This window comes from Echiichthys vipera, assembly GCF_963691815.1.
Source record: "Echiichthys vipera genome assembly, chromosome: 22".
NCBI lineage: Eukaryota > Metazoa > Chordata > Actinopteri > Perciformes > Trachinidae > Echiichthys > Echiichthys vipera.
In genome coordinates, this window is record NC_139847.1 from 6,565,043 (window position 1) to 6,584,820 (window position 19,778).

At 42.9% G+C, this 19,778-nt stretch overlaps 2 protein-coding genes across 2 annotated transcripts in view; one reads left to right on the forward strand and one right to left on the reverse strand.

The window, feature by feature from the left end:
• Positions 1 to 176: 176 nt before the first annotated feature.
• On the forward strand, positions 177 to 13,723 carry prkd4 (protein kinase D4). Its single transcript, XM_083937299.1, has 19 exons — positions 177 to 289; positions 993 to 1,159; positions 3,174 to 3,312; positions 4,187 to 4,318; positions 4,458 to 4,612; positions 4,774 to 4,969; positions 6,185 to 6,289; positions 7,607 to 7,766; positions 7,981 to 8,104; positions 8,349 to 8,426; positions 8,601 to 8,814; positions 9,024 to 9,049; positions 9,179 to 9,251; positions 10,412 to 10,518; positions 10,926 to 11,087; positions 11,963 to 12,061; positions 12,153 to 12,420; positions 12,831 to 12,916; positions 13,488 to 13,723. Exons 2-19 carry the CDS (start codon positions 1,004 to 1,006, stop codon positions 13,638 to 13,640), a joined length of 2,433 nt encoding a protein of 810 aa, XP_083793425.1. The 5' UTR covers positions 177 to 289; positions 993 to 1,003; the 3' UTR covers positions 13,641 to 13,723.
• An 898-nt stretch (positions 13,724 to 14,621) lies between these two features.
• actn3b (actinin alpha 3b) overlaps positions 14,622 to 19,778 on the reverse strand; it is a 38,780-nt gene continuing 33,623 nt past the window's right edge. The window contains exons 15-21 of the mRNA XM_083937088.1: positions 18,630 to 18,812; positions 17,921 to 18,055; positions 17,386 to 17,565; positions 17,144 to 17,290; positions 16,909 to 16,974; positions 16,136 to 16,294; positions 14,622 to 15,261 (exon numbers count right to left, since the gene is read on the reverse strand). Of these exons, the coding sequence (XP_083793214.1) occupies positions 15,103 to 15,261; positions 16,136 to 16,294; positions 16,909 to 16,974; positions 17,144 to 17,290; positions 17,386 to 17,565; positions 17,921 to 18,055; positions 18,630 to 18,812 (1,029 nt within the window). The 3' untranslated portion in view covers positions 14,622 to 15,102. The remainder of the gene's footprint in view (positions 15,262 to 16,135; positions 16,295 to 16,908; positions 16,975 to 17,143; positions 17,291 to 17,385; positions 17,566 to 17,920; positions 18,056 to 18,629; positions 18,813 to 19,778) is intronic.

Consider the following 19,778-nt stretch of genomic DNA (forward strand, 5'->3'; position numbering starts at 1 on the left):
TCCACTTTTCAAACCGCCTCTGTGTCTCGTACGTTTTTGATACCAGGAGGGTATTGACCATTTCAAAGTGTGTGTTTTCACAGCTAAGGCTGGTGGGTGTTAACCGTACGCTGCTGCACCGTCACAGGCCTCTGTAACTTCCTGTCTTCATCGACAGACCCGCAAAAAGGAAACCAGACCCACCGGAGTGCATGTTAAGAATCTGCAGCACAATGAACGACTGATCAGCTGTCACATCGTTGATACAATCCTGCGCCTGAGAAAAGCTTGAATGAGCCGGGATTAGAAAGTAAGAAAGTTATGTTTTTATTTTGGTAGGAGAAAACTCACCTGTTCAGATGTGACTCTTTATGTAGTAGTGTCCCGATCATAATACTGTAAATGTGTCACTTTCTAAATCATACTGGTGATTGCACTAATACAAACTGGTGCAGGAGTTGGTAGACCAGTGTTTCCTGATGGTTCATCTGTTACAAAAAAATACAAATTTATGTCCTCAGCAGCTATTTTTAACAGGTCCAATTTTCTGCTCATTTCCAGGTTTATTCATTTTGTTTTTACTAGAACAAGTTCACATGCTTTAATATTAAAAAAAAAAAAAGACGTTCATTTTCTCATACTGTCTGAATATACCTGTATTGACCCTCCGTCTGAAACGCTCCGTTAATGGTTACACAAAAAAACTTTCTCTGTGTTTTTCTTTTTAATTTATGTACCATGGGTTGATTTTGCGCCGGATGCAGGTTGTGTGCATTTCTCTGGATTGAGTGTTTTGATACTTTCACAGTATTGATAAAGCAACTCCACCTGCTTTATAATAAGAAAGACATGGTCATCTCACGTTTTACAATATGGGAACTTTAAATCAGATCTATAATCTTTGTTTTGAGACATCAGTCTAATTTTATCCCACACTCAATCCGTATGGATAGTCCTTCATATATCTTTATTCCTGTAATAATCCATAATAAACTAATCCCATCTTGCCACAGGATCTTTCCCCATGTTCGCAGTGACTCCCTCCAGTCCCACCAGTCTCTCTGCGCCTGCTCTGGTCCAGTTCCAGCTCGGCCTGTTCAGGGAGGTGGTTCGAGTCCCTGCTGGAAACCTGAGCTACAGCCATGCCAAGAGGCTGGCTGCAGAGATCATCGAGCGCAAGGTAATCACAGCCTCGTGTCACACAGCAGATCAGGAAGGTCCTTCAAGGGGCACAGCTAGGAGCTGTTGAATTGCATTGTGGGAATTGGAGGAGTGTTTTTGGAGCTTGACCCATACTTCAGATGAAAGAAATCAGCATATTTTGGCCTCTGCTGCACCGATTTTGATCCTTTAAAATAAATCTGCCTCCTGTGAATCCCTCCTCTTTAGGGTAGTGAAAAACTAAATTTACTAGTGCCCCTTTAACAGTTTTCTCTATATTATAAACCGCTTTCTGTCTGACAGGTCCAGAGGCTAAAACCATATTTAATAATAGTATTTCTGTACTGGTTAAATCCAAAACCATGTTTAGGTTGTGACAAGGATGCGGACGGTTCAAATCCCCACACCTACAGCTCCAAAATGAGCAATAAGGTTTGTAGTTTGTAGCCATCATCATTGACTGAAAACATGCTTTAACTCTTCACACTGTCCCACTCTGTAAAATATTCAGTTCAGCCTTTTAGAAGAGCCAGGAAGTGGACTTTAAAAGGTCACCTTATGCGTGATGGAGGATTGTGTAGGTTATAATGTAAAGTGTGGCTTCTGTGTGGATTGATGTAGAGTGTGAAGGGCGTTGGAGTTTTAGCTTTTTAGTGTATCCCATTTACTTACACATCTGATTAGCGTTTAAACTGTTAAAGCAGGTGAAATATGAGCATTTAAAACCAATTCTAGAACAGCTGTGTGGTTCAACCAGACTCACGATTCGGTCAATTATGAATGAAATGTGTCTAAAATATTACATTGAACCCCTAAAAACATATTCAGACCATCCATTTCACAACCTCCTATATTTCAATGAACTTTAGGGGAAAAAACAGCAGGATTAATTTTTTATTAGAGTTAAAATGAAAACGTAGTCGGCAGGTTAATGGTGCTTTGAAACCGTAGTTGAGGTTAAATAAAGACGTTAAGCAGGTGTTGGTCTGGTCCTTACACCATCTCCCTTACAGAGACTCTGAGGTCGACGAGAGCACACAGCAAACTTTCCAACCACAACGTCTCACACCACACACACACACACACACACACACACACACACACACACACACACACACACACACACACACACACACACACACACACACACACACACACACACACACACACACAGTCTGCCTCGCTCACACCAGCGCTCGGTTCCACTTCAAAGATCTTTCTTCAGTTTCCAGGCAGCAGGTCGTGTGTGTGTGTGTGTGTGTGTGTGTGTGTGTGTGTGTGTGTGTGTGTGTGTCCAGTTTTAACATGTTAACTGTTTTAGGGTCTCAGACAAAACACTTGTATAAATTATTATTACTGTTTTAATCACAACAAAAGTTGACACATGCTATTTGCTGTATTGAAAATTGTTAATAAACTGTATGGTGAATGTTGAGCTGTAGGTTGCTTTGCATTATATTTTTTTTATATCTCCATCTCTATAATACGTCCAGGTAGGATTAGAAAATACAGTAAGTAAAAGTTGATGATAGAATTAACACTTTAATGTTCGTAATGCGTATCATGATGAATCATGATGCTGATTCTCTTTCTCTCTGTTGATGCTGAACGATGAAGCAAAACTTATCTGCGCTACATCACCTACAGTATCTTCAGAACCATTTCTCAGCTGCGTATTGTGGGTGTGGTTTGGTATTTTACTGCATAACGTGCAAATAAAGCAGAGACAGATGACTGACAGATTAAAGATGTATCCATATTCAGTGTTTCAGACTGTGTCATGTTTGATGTCTTATCTACTGAACACTATCTGTATCTAGGTCATGGTCTGTGATGGTTTCTGTACAGTGTCTTTGTCTCCTCACTTGTCGTTTGTGGATTTAAGCATCAATGGAAATATTGGCCTTTTACTCAGTATTATGTTAAGGTTTTTATTTTTGTTTGTGTTTATGTGTATGTAATGCATTCTAGCAGCACTTGAAAAAGCTTCAAATTGAACTTATGTGTGTGTGTGTGTCTGTGTGTGTGTGCAGGCTCCAGACTGCAGCGTGGTGGGCGTCGGAGAGAAGCTTCTTCTGTTCAGACATCCGTCCGCCTCAGAGCAGCTGCTGCGCCGCCTGACGGAGCAGGACGAGCTGCAGGATGGAGACCTCATCGATGTCATCATCGCAGGTCAGTCAGCAGCTCAGAGCACGAGGAAAGAAGAGTGATCAGACTATTATCTATTACTGTCTCCCCCTTGTTCTTCTTTACAGATGTTTTAGGATAAAATACAGTTACCAGGGCCCGCATTCACAAAACTAGGAGGACTCCTGAGTAGCACTGAAGGTTCCTCACTATGAGTGTCCCCTTAACCTCTTCACAAAGCTGCTGAGACCCTCTTCCTCTAAGAAACTGGGAGAAGTCTTAAGCTAAGATAAAGGCTGAGGCTCAGCCTGTTGTTATGGATGATGTCATGCTTTATGAAGCTGTGATTGGCTGTTTTGCTTCTCTGTCAGTGAATTATTTATAGAAATACTATTGCAGGCAAATGCAAGTTAAGATTTTAAAATCAAATGTTGGCAAAGTGTCAATGATTTAACATGAATCAAAGAGTAATATCGGTTACTGACTAGTCCAGTATAAGTGCAGTGAACTGTCAGCCTCTTACATGTCTGGCAGCAGGTATCCATGTAAGAAGCCTCATAATTATCAGACTACAATAACCACGGCTGATAGTGAACTGGAGGCGACAGCAGGTTTAACTTCTTGCCCAACTTGTGCATGAGAGGAAGGAAAGTTGGGATATTCAGGATGTGAAAGCTAAAAGAAAAAGCGTGGGAAAATATACGGCTGGAAATAAAGTCAGCTTTCTCCCTCTCATTAAAGTTTCCTAAGATGTTGACGACAACAGCCGTTTGAAGTTTGTTTGTGATTTGCTTTCAGTTACTCAGGAGTCCTCCTGATTACTTCCAACTGTTCAGGTTTTAATTCCAGCTACAACATGTGAGGCAGTGTCGTATTTAGACCGTACACCATCTCTTTATTTTGTTTGAATCTGTCTCAGGATCAGCGTCCGTGACTGAGATGAGGACCCGTCCACACTCCCTGGTGGTCCAGTCGTACCGGACTCCCACTTTCTGCCACCACTGTGGAGAAATGCTGTGGGGGCTCGTCCGACAGGGCTTAAAATGTGACGGTAAATCCGCTCACTCACCTCATCATCATTATCCAGCTATTAAACCTCTTCACGGTGTGAGAAAATGTACATGTTGAGTATCATGGATACAACTAAGACCCCAGTCTGTCTCTTCTCCTCCACCTCTCCCTGTCTTCAGGTTGTGGATTAGACTTTCATAAACGTTGTGCTTTGCAGTTGCCCAACGACTGTAGTCGAGCGCGGCGGCAGGTTAGCACCAGCCTCTCCCTGTTTCCTCCCCGACGACCTCAAACACACTCCCTGTCCAATCAGGCAGGAGGCAGTCTGGAAGAGGTGAGGAAGTAACTTTCACAGCTCAATGAGAAGGGGACTAGGTTACATTTTCTTCTGTACCGAGTCACTGGAACCAGTTTAAGGGTTTACCAGTCTTAAAATCTACAGTGATATAAGATGATCCGTGTCACTGACAACTCTACCCACCCGTCCTTCACCAGATCAGCATGTCAAAGCCCTCATCCAGGCCGCCGTCCTGGGCAGAGCCCCCGGTTTGGCTTGGAATCGGCTACGGCGACACGAGCAGGGCTCAGGTCCCTCACACCTTCCACATCCACAGCTACACCAAACCCACCGTGTGCCAGTACTGCCACCGGCTGCTCAAAGGGCTCCTCAGACAGGGGCTGCAGTGCTCAGGTGAGGCGGGTTACGTTCTGTTTGAGTTCCACCAGTTAAAACAGAAATGTACAGTGTGCTCTGAGCACATCTTACAGTTAAAACCACAAGCCAAATTAAAGCATATACAGCAGGGGTGTCAAACTCAGGCCCGTGGGCCAAATCTGGCCCGCGGTGTAATTACATATGGCCCGCAAGATCATATCAAGGTTCTGTGAGAGCTGGCCCGTGAGTATAAAGCACATACACGTCTACTTTTCTGTTGACAAACATGAGCATCCATGCTACCAGTCTCTGCAGACACACTTAATCCACCCCTCCCCAAATACGGCCAAAAGAAAGATGGAAACCAGGATCTTTCAACGCCAGTGGGAGGCAGATTATCTGTGTCTGAGGGTAAAGAGCTGTTTGTCTCGTCTGCAGAGCCACCGTGGCTGTAACCAAAGAATCAAACATAATAAAACACCACCACAAGAACAAGGACCTGCACTGGAAAGGTTCGACGTAACACATCTGGAGAGAAGGAACACATGCACATTTGCAGTGTTTTTTTGTGTTTTTTAGTAAATATTGAGTTTGGCCCGCAACTTTGTCCCAGTTTTTAAATTTGGCCCACTGTGAATTTGAGTTTGACACCCCTGATATACAGCATCTCTAATCTCACTATTTAATGTCAAAACATCAAATTTAGTTTAATCCATCATAGTATTTGTTGCATCAACTCACAGCTAAATTAGTAACAACCCGTAAAGAACTGCTACATCAGCAACAAAAGAGAATATTATTATTATAATTATTATTCTTGAAACTGTGCTGATTATTTAAAAATACACTCAACACCTTTTTAAAGTCCTGCGGAGTCTCAGCTTTATATTTCAAGTGAGTCCGTACGGTTTGGATGTAAACTGCTGTAATTCTAATTCAAAGCTGTGTTTTGTGTTTTTTTTGCAGCGATGAGTCATGTAATATTTTAAAACATATTCCTCCACTGTGGATATTTTTAGCATCTGTGTTGCAGCAGCACCGTGGCTTTGATGAGTGTTTTGTGGATCTGAGGTTGAGAAACAGAACGTGGGCCCAGAGAGGCTAATGCTCTGTTGCTGTGTAATCAGGAAGCTTGCGTATCCCGCAAATTCTGTCACTATTATCTTGTTGTTGTTTTTTAACATTCTGAATATAAAAGTCCTCCTCATGATGTGACTGAGAGCGTTTCGACCTGCCACCTCTCCTCTTCAGACTGCAGGTTCAACTGCCATCGGCGCTGTGAGCCGCTGGTCCCCAGAGACTGTCCAGGAGAGAGGAAAAACATCAACGGGGGAGGAGAGCGGGCCGTCCCTGGAGGTCTGGTGTTTGTATTCTGGGCTCGTAACTCCCGTTCTTTGAAAAGAAGCTCTGATGTTCTCTCATCACCCCTTTGATGACTCAGAGCTGATTCACCCTCTGTCTCTACGAGATTTGATAGATTCAGGACTCATTTTAGATTCCAGGAACATCACGTTCATCCAAGCAGTGATGAAGATTAGCGCTGTGATGATTCAGGGTTAGATTAAAGCAACGACATGTAGGGTTGCAGTCGGGCTCCCCCTAGAGTTGGGAAACAGTTTTTTATTTGACTACAATTGTCGTGGCTTCCTTCTCCTTGTGTCTAAAAGGACACATTTCCAACACGTTATCTGTTGAGTGCTCTTGTTCACTCATGTTTGCGTTGAATTGGTTTGTTTTCAGGCTGGATTGATGTGGAACGGCTCGGGTCAGCCGAAATAAAACATTGTTCCATACTAATACATTCAACAAAAAAGAAAACAGGACAAAGAACAATCAACATCAAATCAGAACAAAGAAAGCAAAACTCAAATAAAATGATTAACAAAGTCAGGCTTTTGGCTTAAGATAAGCAATCATATTAACGGTCGTGAACCGTGTCTCTGCTGCGCCTTCCAACCCCCATTGTCCGCACCTGTCTCCTATTTAATTAACTGGAGCACTGTGGGGAATTTTCAGTCTACACACGCTGCAGCAGCCACCAGACAGGCACACACACACACACACACACACACTATGCTAGACAGCTTTTTGGTGTCGACCCAAAATCCAAGGTTGCATTGTGCCAGAGAAAGCGATACAGACTCCGTCAGGGTACGACAGATGTGTCATTATGCTTATTGTAAGTTGATGTGCAATCACAAGGGTCTTGGAAATCTATGATGAAGATTGAAAAACTACATGGTGTCGCTTTAATATGGCTGTAAACCAAAAATGTATTTTAAAAAAAGCAGTCGTCAGCTTAAAAAATGATCTATTTTTCATTCTGTTGTTCAATTTGTGTCCTCTTTGGTATCAAGTGAGTGGGGAAAATGTGTCTCTGCGATTAAAACAGCTGCTTTTTAACAAACTTTATTTTCGCTGAAGTCGATACATTTAACAATAGAATGGTCAACAATTATTTTTATTAGGTCATTTCTCGTCATTTTCTCAGTTTTTTCAGCACAAAGTGAAAATATCCAGGTCTAAGGATGTGGATAAGGATATTTCAACACACTTTCTCCTGTTTTTTGTCTCTTTAAGCCCAAACAGTTCATCATTTATCTGAAACAAGTACGTGGAGGTAATCATTAGTTGCAGCCCTGATATCTTTTGCACATGGTGTCACTTTCCCAGAATCCCCCGCTGTGGCTCGCAGCTGCCCGGCAGACCAAGGGGACGATAACTCTGACCTCACTGGGAGAGAAGTCTCTGACGATGACACGTCCACTGACGGAGACTCGATGACGGAGGCCAAAGAAGAAGAAGAAGAAGAGCAACCACGGGAGCCGATGAGGTCAGAGGGGTGTTCGTCCTACACACTGCTCATCCTTCCTGTTATCACTGAGATCATCTGCATGACTGAACTTGTGTGTAGTCAGGGAGCTTTGGGCTGCGCTGCCCCCCAGAGGAGTGTTTAGGAGATGCTCCAGGGCTTGAAAGAGGAAAGAAAAGATTCTGTTTTTATCCTTATGGTTAATTGTTAATGTTCTTTCCCGTCCCTGCATCAGTCCGTGTTTCAGCAGCTACATCCCTGTGATGAGGCTCGTCCAGTCAGTGCATCACTCTAAGAGGAGAGCAGGTGGAGTCCTGAGAGAGGGCTGGCTGCTGCACCACACCAACACTGACACGCTGGTGAGACACACACACACACACACACACACACACGGATTATACTTGTGTTGTTTACCAGGGTCCAATGTGTCCTGGAAAACAGTCTACTAATTTTCCAGTCATTGAAAAAACATGGATGGAAAATGATTTCAACATTCTCCTTTTTCAGACAACAAATAATAAAGTCCTTTGTTTAAAGCCGTTCCCTTCCTACACACACAGACACAGTTACATCCTTAATGACTTCTGTCGCCTGTGTTCTCAGAGGAAACGTCATTACTGGATCCTGGACTGGAGGAGCATCACTCTGTACCAGAACGAGAGCAGCACCAAGTACTACAAGGTACGACCGTGACCCGACACACACTTCTGGAGTAGTTTGATTCATCTCTGTTGTCTTTAAAATGCAAATAACATCCATGATTTAAAATCCAAAGTTCTTCTATATGAAACTTTTTTCTCATACGGCAGAGCTTGATTTATCTTCAGATCAGTGTGTGTTTGGTTTCTCCTCCAGGAGATCGCTCTGTCTGAGGTGCTGCAGGTCCGAGGCCCCGCCCAGCTCTCCGTGCCCTCGTTGCCAGGCAACAGCACCCACTCCCTGGAGGTGGTGACGGCCTCGCTGGTGTACTGCGTGGAGGCCGGAGAGGACGGGTCGAGCTGGGTAAGCGCCGTCCGTCAGGCTCTGATGCCGGTACAGAGCAGCGGAGGACGGGGCGAGGAGAACCAGGGTGAGAGGAAAACAACCGCTCTGGATTATTATTGGATGTGAATGAGAAAATAAAGATTTTTAGAGTTTAGTAGCCAAGTGATGAGCTTATTAACGTGATTTCTAATGACTCGGACAAACGAGCATGGATCAGAGACTGTCTTTGAACATTTTATTATTAAAGTCAATTAATTCTTATTAAAGATGATCTTGTTTATGTTGTGATTACAGAAACGAATTCCTGCAGAGACAGCGTGGTGAGGACGCACTCCGTACTGCTGAGTTAGAACTGAATCACAGCAAACTTCTTTGTGTTGTGCAGTGTTAAAGAGAGTGTGTGTGTGTGTGTGTGTGTGTGCGTGCGTGCGTGCGTGTGTGTGTGTCAGGACATCAGCTCAGTGTATCAGATCTCCACAGACGAGGTGCTGGGCTCAGGACAGTTTGGAGTGGTGTACAAAGGTGAGCTGCTTCTGTTGTTGTTACGATATTAAGGTCGGATGTTTAGCGAAGAATCACTAAAGAATGTTTTCTAGCTTCTCGGGAAGTTTGCAGCCGAGTCAAAGATGAAAACGCTACCTTACGGCTCCCTGACTTACTAAAAAATGTCTTTAAAAGTTTTCTGTAAAACGATAAACAAATAATTCCACATGATGATTTTGCACATATTTATACCTCCATCTCTCTACCTCAGAACTCGTCTAATGTATAAGGATATCATCTGTTTATCTTATATTTAGTAGGTGTAGTTCAGTATACTCAAAGTGTAGTCCAGTCAATTCTTTATACTATAGATTCATTACGTTTCTCATAGCTTAAGAGTACGCTGTGCTATTGAGCTATAGTTCATTCATCTTCAACTGCTTGTCCCTGTCGGGGTCGTGGGGGGGCTGGAGCCGATCCCAGCTGACATCAGGCGTGAGGCGGGGTACACCCTGGACAGGACGCCAGTCTATCACAGGACACATAGAGACGCACAGAGACAGACAACCATTCACACTATAGTTCATAATTCATAATTTCAAAAGCAGGACTAAGGACTTTTAAAATACAATTTGCACATGCGCTGTCTCTGAGCACTGCTTTTTTATTTTTAATGCTGTTTTATTTTGTTGATTTATCATGTTTAGTTGTGTGTCATGTTTAGTTGTGTGTCATGTTTAGTTGTGTGTCATGTTTAGTTGTGTGTTGTTGTTTTGGTTTAAATGTGAAACTTGTGTGTTTGTGCTGCTGTCTTGGCCAGGACTCCCTTTGAAAACAAATTTTAAATCTCAGTGGGAATTTTCCTGGTTAAATAAAGGCTAATGACAATTGTTTGCCTCCTCCGAGACAGATTAGATATTTTTGGACTTATGTACTGACCAAAAGACTCCCCAGGTGGTGATGAATTGTACTTAATTATAAGTGTGATGTTGGAACACCACAGCAACACCACAGTATAACCATAGTAACGCCACTGTGTAACCACCACAGCAAAACAGTGCTAGTTAAAGGGTACTTTTTTAGGACACGTTCAAAGGAAGTTAATATAAATATTACAAACTGTCTGACTGAATGAATGCAGAGAAGCTAGTTTAAAACGGAGAAAAGGTGATATATGGGACTCATTTGTGCTTCATCAGGTACTCACAGGAAGTCGAGTCGGCCGGTCGCCATCAAAGTCATCGACAAGACGCGTTTCCCCAACAGACAAGAGAGACAGCTGAGGAACGAAGTGGCCATCCTGCAGGTACTGATATGTTTCAGCTCTGTGTTCATCAGAACATTACTTTATGTCACATCTAATTTGTCTGTCTGTCTGTCTGTCTGTCTGTCTGTCTGTCTGTCTGTCTGTCTGTCTGTCTGTCTGTCTGTCTGTCTGTCTGTCTGTCTGTCTGTCTGTCTGTCTGTCTGTCTGTCTGTCTGTCTGTCTGTCTGTCTGTCTGTCTGTCTGTCTGTCTGTCTGTCTGTCTGTCTGTCTGTCTGTCTGTCTGTCTGTCTGTCTGTCTGTCTGTCTGTCTGTCTGTCTGTCTGTCTGTCTGTCTGTCTGTCTGTCTGTCTGTCTGTCTGTCTGTCTGTCTGTCTGTCTGTCCGTCCGTCCGTCCGTCCGTCCGTCCGTCCGTCCGTCCGTCCGTCTGTCCGTCCGTCCCTGCCCAGAATCTGTCCCACCTCGGCGTGGTTCGGTTGGAGGGGATGTACGAGACAGTGGAGTACGTCTTTGTCGTCATGGAGAAGCTCCATGGAGACATGCTGGAGATGATTCTGTCCAGTGAGAAAGGTCGACTCCCTGAACGCAACACGCGCTTCCTGGTCACACAGGTAGGATCACTTTACACCATGATGACTTTGTGATCTTCTGTGAGAGCGGTTCCCGACCTCGAGGTCTGGACCCCACAACGGGACACAAGATAAATCTGAGGGGCTGGGAGGTTTAATAAGGTTAAAAACAAAACGTTTACTTTCTTAGATTGTGTAGAGTAAATACTGTAGACCTTTAATTCTCCAGACTAAGATTACTCTTGGGTTAAGTTGATCACCGCTCATAGACGACTTCACAAGTCTATGAAATGTATTCATTTGCGTTTTATCACGTTTGAACGCTTCTTTATCTTCATCCCTGGGTAGTTTTCACCAGTTACAGTGGAATTAAAGACAGCTTTTGTCTGACAGTGTATTAGGGCCTCTGTAGGTAAAAAATATATAAATTATAATTTACGGTGCCGGAGGAGAAGGATAATATTCAGGGGGAAAATCTGAATTTCCAAGATTAAAGTCAAAATAACCTGATATTCTCTCATATTAAAGTGGTACATTTACAAGAAAAAATTCCCTTTCTCTCATAAAGTTACGACTTTAATCTCTGAGAATTTGACTTTTTTCATGCAAATTTATGACTTTATAATGTCAGAGAAATGTCCCCTTTTTCTCCTAAATTTACTTCTTTAATCTCAAAGAATATCATTTCTCTTTGAATATTACCCCTCTCCCCCGGATGCATCATTTGTTTATACCTACAAAGTGTTCCTACTTCATGTTAGATGTGTGTTTTATAGATTTTGTTTTGAGATGAAAAAAGTCTGCTGACCCCAGCATCCTTTAATATACAAAATGTTTTTGCGTGACATCCTGCGTAAATAAAGCATTAAATGATTGTACTGTAACTAGTCACCATGTTTTGTGTGTGTGCGCTGCAGATCCTTGAGGCTCTGCGGTACCTGCACTTCAAACACATCGCTCACTGTGACCTGAAACCTGAGAACGTCCTGCTGGCGTCTGCGGACCCTTTCCCTCAGGTGGGATGCTGTGATTGTTTATTATAGGGGTGTGTTTTTAAAGCACCAGTTGTCTCAACAGCCCGTTGGTTAAATCCACTCTGCGTTGAAGGTGAAGCTGTGCGACTTCGGCTTCGCCCGCATCATCGGCGAGAAGTCTTTCCGTCGCTCGGTCGTGGGCACGCCGGCCTACCTGGCGCCCGAGGTGATCAGCAGCAGCGGCTACAACCGCTCTCTGGACATGTGGTCCGTGGGCGTCATCATGTACGTGAGTCTGAGCGGCACGTTCCCCTTCAACGAGGACGAGGACATCAGACAGCAGATCACCAACGCTGCCTTCATGTATCCACGACAACCGTGGGCCTCCATCTCACTGGAGGGTGAGGATCTTTACTTTCTGGAAACGTATTTAATGAGAAATTCACATCAATCTTTTCCAAAGGTTTAAGTTTTCTTCTGATCACATGGCTCATTAATGCACTGCACATGTCCGAGTGTCCTTGAATGCATCATCAAGGAGAGTTAAAGATGACACCTGTTGGTTTTATGATCTGACTGATGATCAAATAACTACGTTTACTGTAATCTTTGCTGCAGCATCTCTGCTTTTCACGTTCATATTTTTAAACATTAACTTCTTTTAAGTGTCTTTAAGGTGAAAAAGAAATCCTCTTGTTCCACGCTGCCGTGCAGTCACACGCGTGGTTTCTCCTGTTGTCCACTGGGTGACTCCAGAGGACAACTTTTAAGACAACTTGAGTAAATCTTCTGTCTCTCTTTTCATCTCCAGCTGTGAGTCTCATCAACAACCTGCTGCAGGTGTCGGTCAGACGCAGGTTCACTGTGGGTAAAACACTGGGACACGCCTGGCTGCAGGTGAGGTACAATCCACTGGTCTATAGTCTGAAATATATTTTGAGACGCTGACATTTAAAATTACTAATTAATACAAGTAGTCCTTTGAAAAACATCATCTTTTTAAAAAAAACAGACATTTTAATAAATGTAGTTGCTTTTCACTCTTTCATATTTATATTTACCTCCTCATTTATTTCATATGTTTAATTAATATTTACTTAAATGGCTTACCAGTTAGCCAAGATCATTATTTAAATATTGAAGTTAAAAACATGTTTTATTATTTCAATAATAATTGTTATATTGTTACTGTTCTGTAATTCAGAGATAATCATGGTCAGTAAAGAATAATGTGTTCAGTAGAATATACTGTATAATACTCTGTTGCTTAAGTTATTAAAATGTTCCTGATGTATTAATATTGAATCATTTAGAGATTTTATATGTGACGATATCACGAGGTGGTGTAAAGACAAAACTAAGGTGCACTTTCCCAACCCGGCAAAAAAAAAATACTAATCTTGAAATGGATTGACTGAAACATTTCCTCCCTGTCCTCCTAACATGGTCGCTCCTCTTCCTCCTGCAGGACTTCCAGCTGTGGTGCGACCTCAGGGAGTTCGAGCAGAGGATGGACTGCATGTACCTGACGCACCGAGGGGACGAGGAGCGCTGGGCACGCTACGCCCAGGAGAGAGGCCTGGACTTCCCCTCCCACCTCTGCTGGGACCCCGACATGTGATCTCGGCGTGGACGCTAAAGGTCGGACAGTTTTATAGCTTCTTTTAAACCAGATGAGGCTCAAAAATGTCCTGACAACCACATGTTATCTTTGCTGTTTTACATGTTTTCTGTAGTCAACAAATGTCTCTGAAAGACACTGACACTGAAAGAATCTCCAGATCCAGTTTACTAGATCTTTTTTGTCTTGTGTTAAGGGCATAAGAACAAAAAAACAACACAACTGCTGTTTAGTAATATAGTTTTCCTTTTTTATTCCAAGTTGAGGTTTTTAAAATGTAACTGTGTGAAGGTGAGTTTTTGTGGCGTTGGGGATGACGGACATGAGGAGGAGAACGGAGCACACATGAAGTTAAAATCATGCACACGGAGGAGTCGACTCGCACCGATTATCACGGCCGACCTGTCAATGGGACCAAAACCCTATTTGCTTCATCACTGACATAGGCCTGCTATGGTCCCACATACAGTATTGATTCTTCTTATTTTGTTCACAACTTTCCTGATGCCCTGTTGTCTCTCGCTGCTCCACGCCTCTGTGTCCCTCCTCCATGGCGTAAAGAAATCACCTCCGCGTGTTACATTTAGGGAGAGGTGTGTGGGATCGGTCTTTCTGTCTTCGTTCTTAAGTCCCCTAAATCTTCGTCTATATTTACCCATAGTGCTTTGCTCTGAGTTGCTCTCTCTGCATTTTTAATATTCAGTGCTTCAATGTTGAGGCGCTCCCGTTCACCCTCCGTTTGTTCCTGAGCTTTAACATCCTCAGGTTCAGCTCTAGCTTTCACAGTGCTGTGGTAGTTTCAGGATTAGACATAGCACCTGAGCTGCTTTCCTCCCGTGACTGAAATGTTAACAGGCTTCTTATGATACTGTTTGTTTGACTGAGGAAGAGTCAGAGACTCACAAAGACAGCGTTTCTAAACTTCAACATAGCATGCATCTGCAAAAATACACAACCAACCAAGCCAACTGACCAACCAGCTTTTTCATCACGTTTTCTTCTTTAATTACCCTTCTACAAAAAAAAAAATGTCATCTGAGAGAGAGAGAGTGGGGAGAGCAGGAGGCTTTGCTCAAAATAACTCAACTCTCGCCCTCATTACCACCTCCTGTTTAACGTCTCCTAAAGGCAGGTATGGTAATATGTATGCTGCTTACATAATTCAGTGCAATACCGGCACATTCCTGGTTTTTAAAGGCACTCGTAACAGAGGTGAGGGACAAGCTGGCCAGTCCAAACACAGCTTTTTAGGATTTGAGCAAAGCCTTCTACTCTCACCCTCTCTGGGCAGTGTTCTTGAGGACAGGGAGAAGGGGAAGAGAGTTAAGATTTGAAAGAGGAAAAAATGATAAGAACAAAGAGTATAGAAGGACAGTGGAAGGTGTTTAAATCGCTCTCTCCACATAGGAGAAATAGGAGCTGGGAAGAAGGGATGGGAGGAGGTGAAGAGAAGCGGCTTCGCTTATAAGTCGCTCTCCCCGTAGAGGGCGCTGGAGAAGGAGATGTAGTCCAGGGCGCCGCTGGGGCCGTCGGCTCCGATGTACCTGGTCATGCGGCTGATGCAGTACTCGGCCTGCTCAGGAGGCAGCTCCCTGCGCAGCTCCTCCATTGTGATGTAGTTCTGGAGGAGAGAGAGAGCGAGGCAGGGTGTCATTTGTCACGTCCTGTGTCAGGAGCTGATTTTGAAACTCATGCTGCCTTCACGTGCTATGGAAAAGATGGGCCTTTGCATTTGTGAACCGCAAATTACCAGCGTGTTGTGTTCAAGTGCTTTTGTTGTCGTTAAATGAAACACAGATTCTGACATTTTTCGACTGCCTAATTCATCAGCTACAGCAAGTAGAGGATTAATCAAGACACAAACTGTAAATAATATGATGTATTTTTTATAGATTATAGAGAAGAGGTAGCTAATATTTCTGTTTTAGCTACGTGAGCCTGGTCTACCCTTGTCTGAAGCACATCATCTTCCCTACCAGCTCAAAAACAGTGTTGTAAAAAAAGACTTGGGTTACGCTCCGCCATGTTGAAAAGGTCAAAGGTCATCTCATCTCGGAAACTTGTGAATTAAAATATTCTGTGAGCTCGGCTTTTGGTATTTACCATGTTTTCCATAGAACGTGAAGGCTCCATCAATACGTGACATTTCTAAACGCTAACTAACCAAGTGTTGCATTCTCAAGCCAAAACAGCACCTGAGAAAGCAATATTCAAGGCCTAAAGGGAAATTTTGCTACTTTTTTGTAGATTTGACCATTATTATTATTATTATTAATACCAGTATTTAACACCTTACTCTTTGGTTAATTGCTGAGATCTGGGACAATGACCTGCGATGCCAGAGGTCCCAGATGAGAGCAATTACTTGTGTGGATAAAATGAAATAAATGACCAAACCTACAGATGTGAGTTATACTAAACCTTTGTGCATTGACCTTTGTTACATCTCACCCTTCATCTCAGTGGTTAGGTCATTTCTGTGTTTGTCTGCTCACCTTGTCTGAAGCCAGAATCTTGAAGGAGGCCATGACCTGTTCTGCAGTGTCGGTCTCAGCGGTCTCGCGGGTCATGAAGTCGATGAAGGCCTGGAAGGTCACCACGCCCGTGTTGTTGGGGTCCACCAGGGTCATGATGCGGGCAAACTCCACCTCACCCTGTCAAAGAAAAAAGGATTGTTAGTTCGACTTATGTTAACACATACCATGAAAATGTTATCGCTGACTTTTTCAACTTTTGAAATATCGCAGAAAGAAATTTGAATTCGGTGCATTTCCATCAAACTATGCTATGACTGTTTTAAACACGCTATCCATGGCTGATTGAAGCATATGTTGTGTTGGACACACTATTCTATGACTTTTCTTGACTTATTTCCAACAAACTATGTTATGACTGGTTTAGACAGGCCCTCCTATGGACATATTGGATTTTTTACTTTTTTCAACATTATACTATGACTTTTTAAACGAGGCTGCAGCACAGATTTGGTCATACGTCGGCGTAACCGGCCACACATGACTGAAAACAGTAGAAGAATTTGAGGTTGCAAACTGTAAACAAGAGGAATCATTTAACCATCTATGAGAGAAAATGGAGATAGGTCTTTGTTTCATGATGTCTGGAGACAAAGACATGTTGTGGGAATATCCAAGAAGATGCCACTTGAGTGAAATCTTCACTATACATTCATGGAAACACAGCTACTGGGAGTTTGGAGTTTCTGAAGTCAAAATTAGTAATTTGTCCAGGAATTATACATCGCACTAACCAGATCGTAACCCATGGAGATGAGGCAGGCACGGAAGTCGTCAGGGTCCATCATGCCATTTCTCTTCTGCAAACAGAAAATACAGTTGTGTTTTAAAATGACATAATCTGGTGCAGCTCACAGTAATGGTGCCCATGTTTTTATTTCTTACTGGTGCTTGAATATCGAGCATTAACCAAAGTGTTGTGAGTCATTGCTGAATAAGTCAAATTAACATTGTCAGTGAACGCCTCACCCTGTCGAAGTGGTTGAAGGAGGCCCTGAACTCGTTGAGCTGCTCCTGGCTGATGCCCTTGGCGTCGCGGGTCAGGATCTGGTTCTCCACCTCGTTGATGGTTCTGGCGATGGTGGTGAGCAGCTGCTCCCAGCCCACACGCACGTGCTGCAGTGGTGGAGAGAAAACACACTTTAGGCACAGAAACAAGGAAGCGGAGGGCTGGAGGTGTCAGCGTGTCGTCACGGCTGCAGTGAGTGTACCTCCATGGTGTAGTTGGTGTGCTTGTTGTCGAAGATGAGGGACTCCTGGCTGAGCTGGTGGTCTCCCTCCAGCTTGTCGATGTTGGATTTGTAGTTGATGATGTTCTGCTCGTACTGCTTCAGGCTGTTCATCTGTTCCTCCAGGGAGCCGGCGATGTCCACAGACACGTGGCTGATCTCCTGCAGGTGCACAGAGGGAGAACAATATGTGAATATTTGTTCTATATCTGTACAGTGATAAGTTGCACGTTAAAATGTATTTATGTGCCACATAACAGTCCTCCTGCTCTTGTGTAACAGGTGTATTTAGATAAATCTATTTTTATGTAATATTCATCTGAGCAGAGTGAGATCTAAACATCATCTACTTTTGTATTTGTCTGTATTGTATCATGCTCCACTGCCTAATACCAAAATACAATAAAGGCAATTATTTAAGAATCTATAGTATATGTGTACTATACAGTATGTCTATGGTAAAAAGATGCTTTACACCTCACAAGTGGAACTGCAGTTTCCTTTTCCAACACTGTACCTCCATCTTGGTTTGAATCCAGGGTCCGATGATGTTGGCCTGGGCAGCAAACTGGCGCCTCAGTCTCTCGTTGGCCTGCTGTCTGGCCACCTCCTCCTGGAGCATTTGGTCTCTGAGGGGAACGAGGTGCTTCACCTGCAAGTGGATACATACAGGAGAGATTTGACTGATACATTTAGATGACAATGACAGCATAACATGCAACAGCTGTGTTATCAAGCTACCAAAAGCTGTTTTCTTACACTTACACTCAACAAAGTGCTGCATCTTTACAGACTCGTTCTAACCAACAGAGCTGAATATCAGACTGTCTTTCAGTAAATTTAGTTAACACAGAAGCCATATTCATTCGTTAGCAGTTGTTTTCTAGTCCAGCTTGTTCAATGATTAACCAGCTAATTATTTCATGATTCCCACAGGAACTAAATACATGTTTCACCCCAGATGGCCACGTGTGTCACCCTGCACTGAGAGCTTGCAGCCTGCAGTATTCTGTGTCGCTCTGACCTAAATGTACCATACTATTTCTGTTCCTGTTGCTATGTATGCACTGTTCTTATTATTAGCCCGATGACCAAATGCAGCACACAGAAAGTGAGTTAGGCTGATGTTTCCTGTATACATAACGTCAACTTACACAAACCATAAATAACTAAATGATCTATAAGTTATTTCCTGTTATTCTTGGGGGGTGTTTGATTTGACTCACAGTGTCCCACTTAGTGCTGATGTCCTGTGGGGAGAGGTTGGTGTAAGGGTTGATTCCGGACAGCTTGATGCCGTAGGTCTGGGCGATCTTCAGGATCTCGTTGTGGATGCCCATGGTGGCCATGCGCTCCTTGTCGGCCTCGGGCAGAGTGGCCTTGAACTGGTCATGAGCGGTGATCAGACTCTAAAAAGGCAGATTAAAACAGTTAAACTTGACTGATTTTAACATGGAGGCCTCGGAAACCTCAACATTCACCAGCGCTTCATATATAAAAATGTATTTTAACACTCAACCAAAAGATTTCTGTGTGTTTTGTATCATTTCTTCCTGTTGAGTGGACAGAAAAGTCTTTCAAAACAGGTTTATTGATGCCCTCCAAAGCCTCAGTGTAAGTACAAAATCACTAATAACAGGAGTGCTGCAGAGGTTTGGGCCTGACAGTATGGAGGACTGATTTGGATAAAAATGAATGGAAACCAATCAAACTATTCCTTTGTTGGGACAGTAAACACACTTCAAATCCAAGTTTAAATGATTTCATAGTGACTGCACTTTGGCTTTGTAGGGCAGTAGAAAATGGGATGTTAAATGCTCTTTACTACCAGAATGACTGTATGGGGAGCTCTTAAACAAAATAATCTAACATAACAAAAGAGCAGGGGTGGTGGAAGAAGCACTCAGAACTTTAACACCACACTATGGAAATACTCTTACAAGGAATAGTCCTATATTCAAAATGTTACTAAAGTAAAAGTACAAAAATAGCATCAAAATGTACTTAAAGTACATAAAAAGTAATCATTATGCAGAATTATGGATTTATGTAAGTATCACTTTAATGTTGCAGCTGGTATTTACAGTTGTAATGCTGCTGTGTAGCTTAATTTATAACTAAATGTTATTTCATTACTTGATATTTATCTTCATCAGAATCTGTAAAGTAACTAAAGTTAGAGTAAAAGAGTAAAAAGCACAATATTTCCTCTGAAATGTAGTGGAGTAGGAGTTTAAAGTATCATAAAATGGAAACATTTAAGTACAGTACTTGAGTAAATGTGCTTACTTTACACTGCTACAAACTAGAGTGAGCCAACTATAAAACGGTAAGTGACTACATGAAGCTGTGTTCAGAAGTGGATTGTGATGATA

Bases quoted from the DNA above. Each gene is read 5' to 3' on its own strand.
- prkd4 (XM_083937299.1), top strand. From the start codon at position 1,004: ATGTTCGCAGTGACTCCCTCCAGTCCCACCAGTCTCTCTGCGCCTGCT. The intron at 4,613-4,773 runs GTGAGGAAGTAA...GTCCTTCACCAG, and splicing joins CAGGAGGCAGTCTGGAAGAG to ATCAGCATGTCAAAGCCCTC. The intron at 9,050-9,178 runs GTGAGGACGCAC...TGTGTGTGTCAG, and splicing joins ATTCCTGCAGAGACAGCGTG to GACATCAGCTCAGTGTATCA.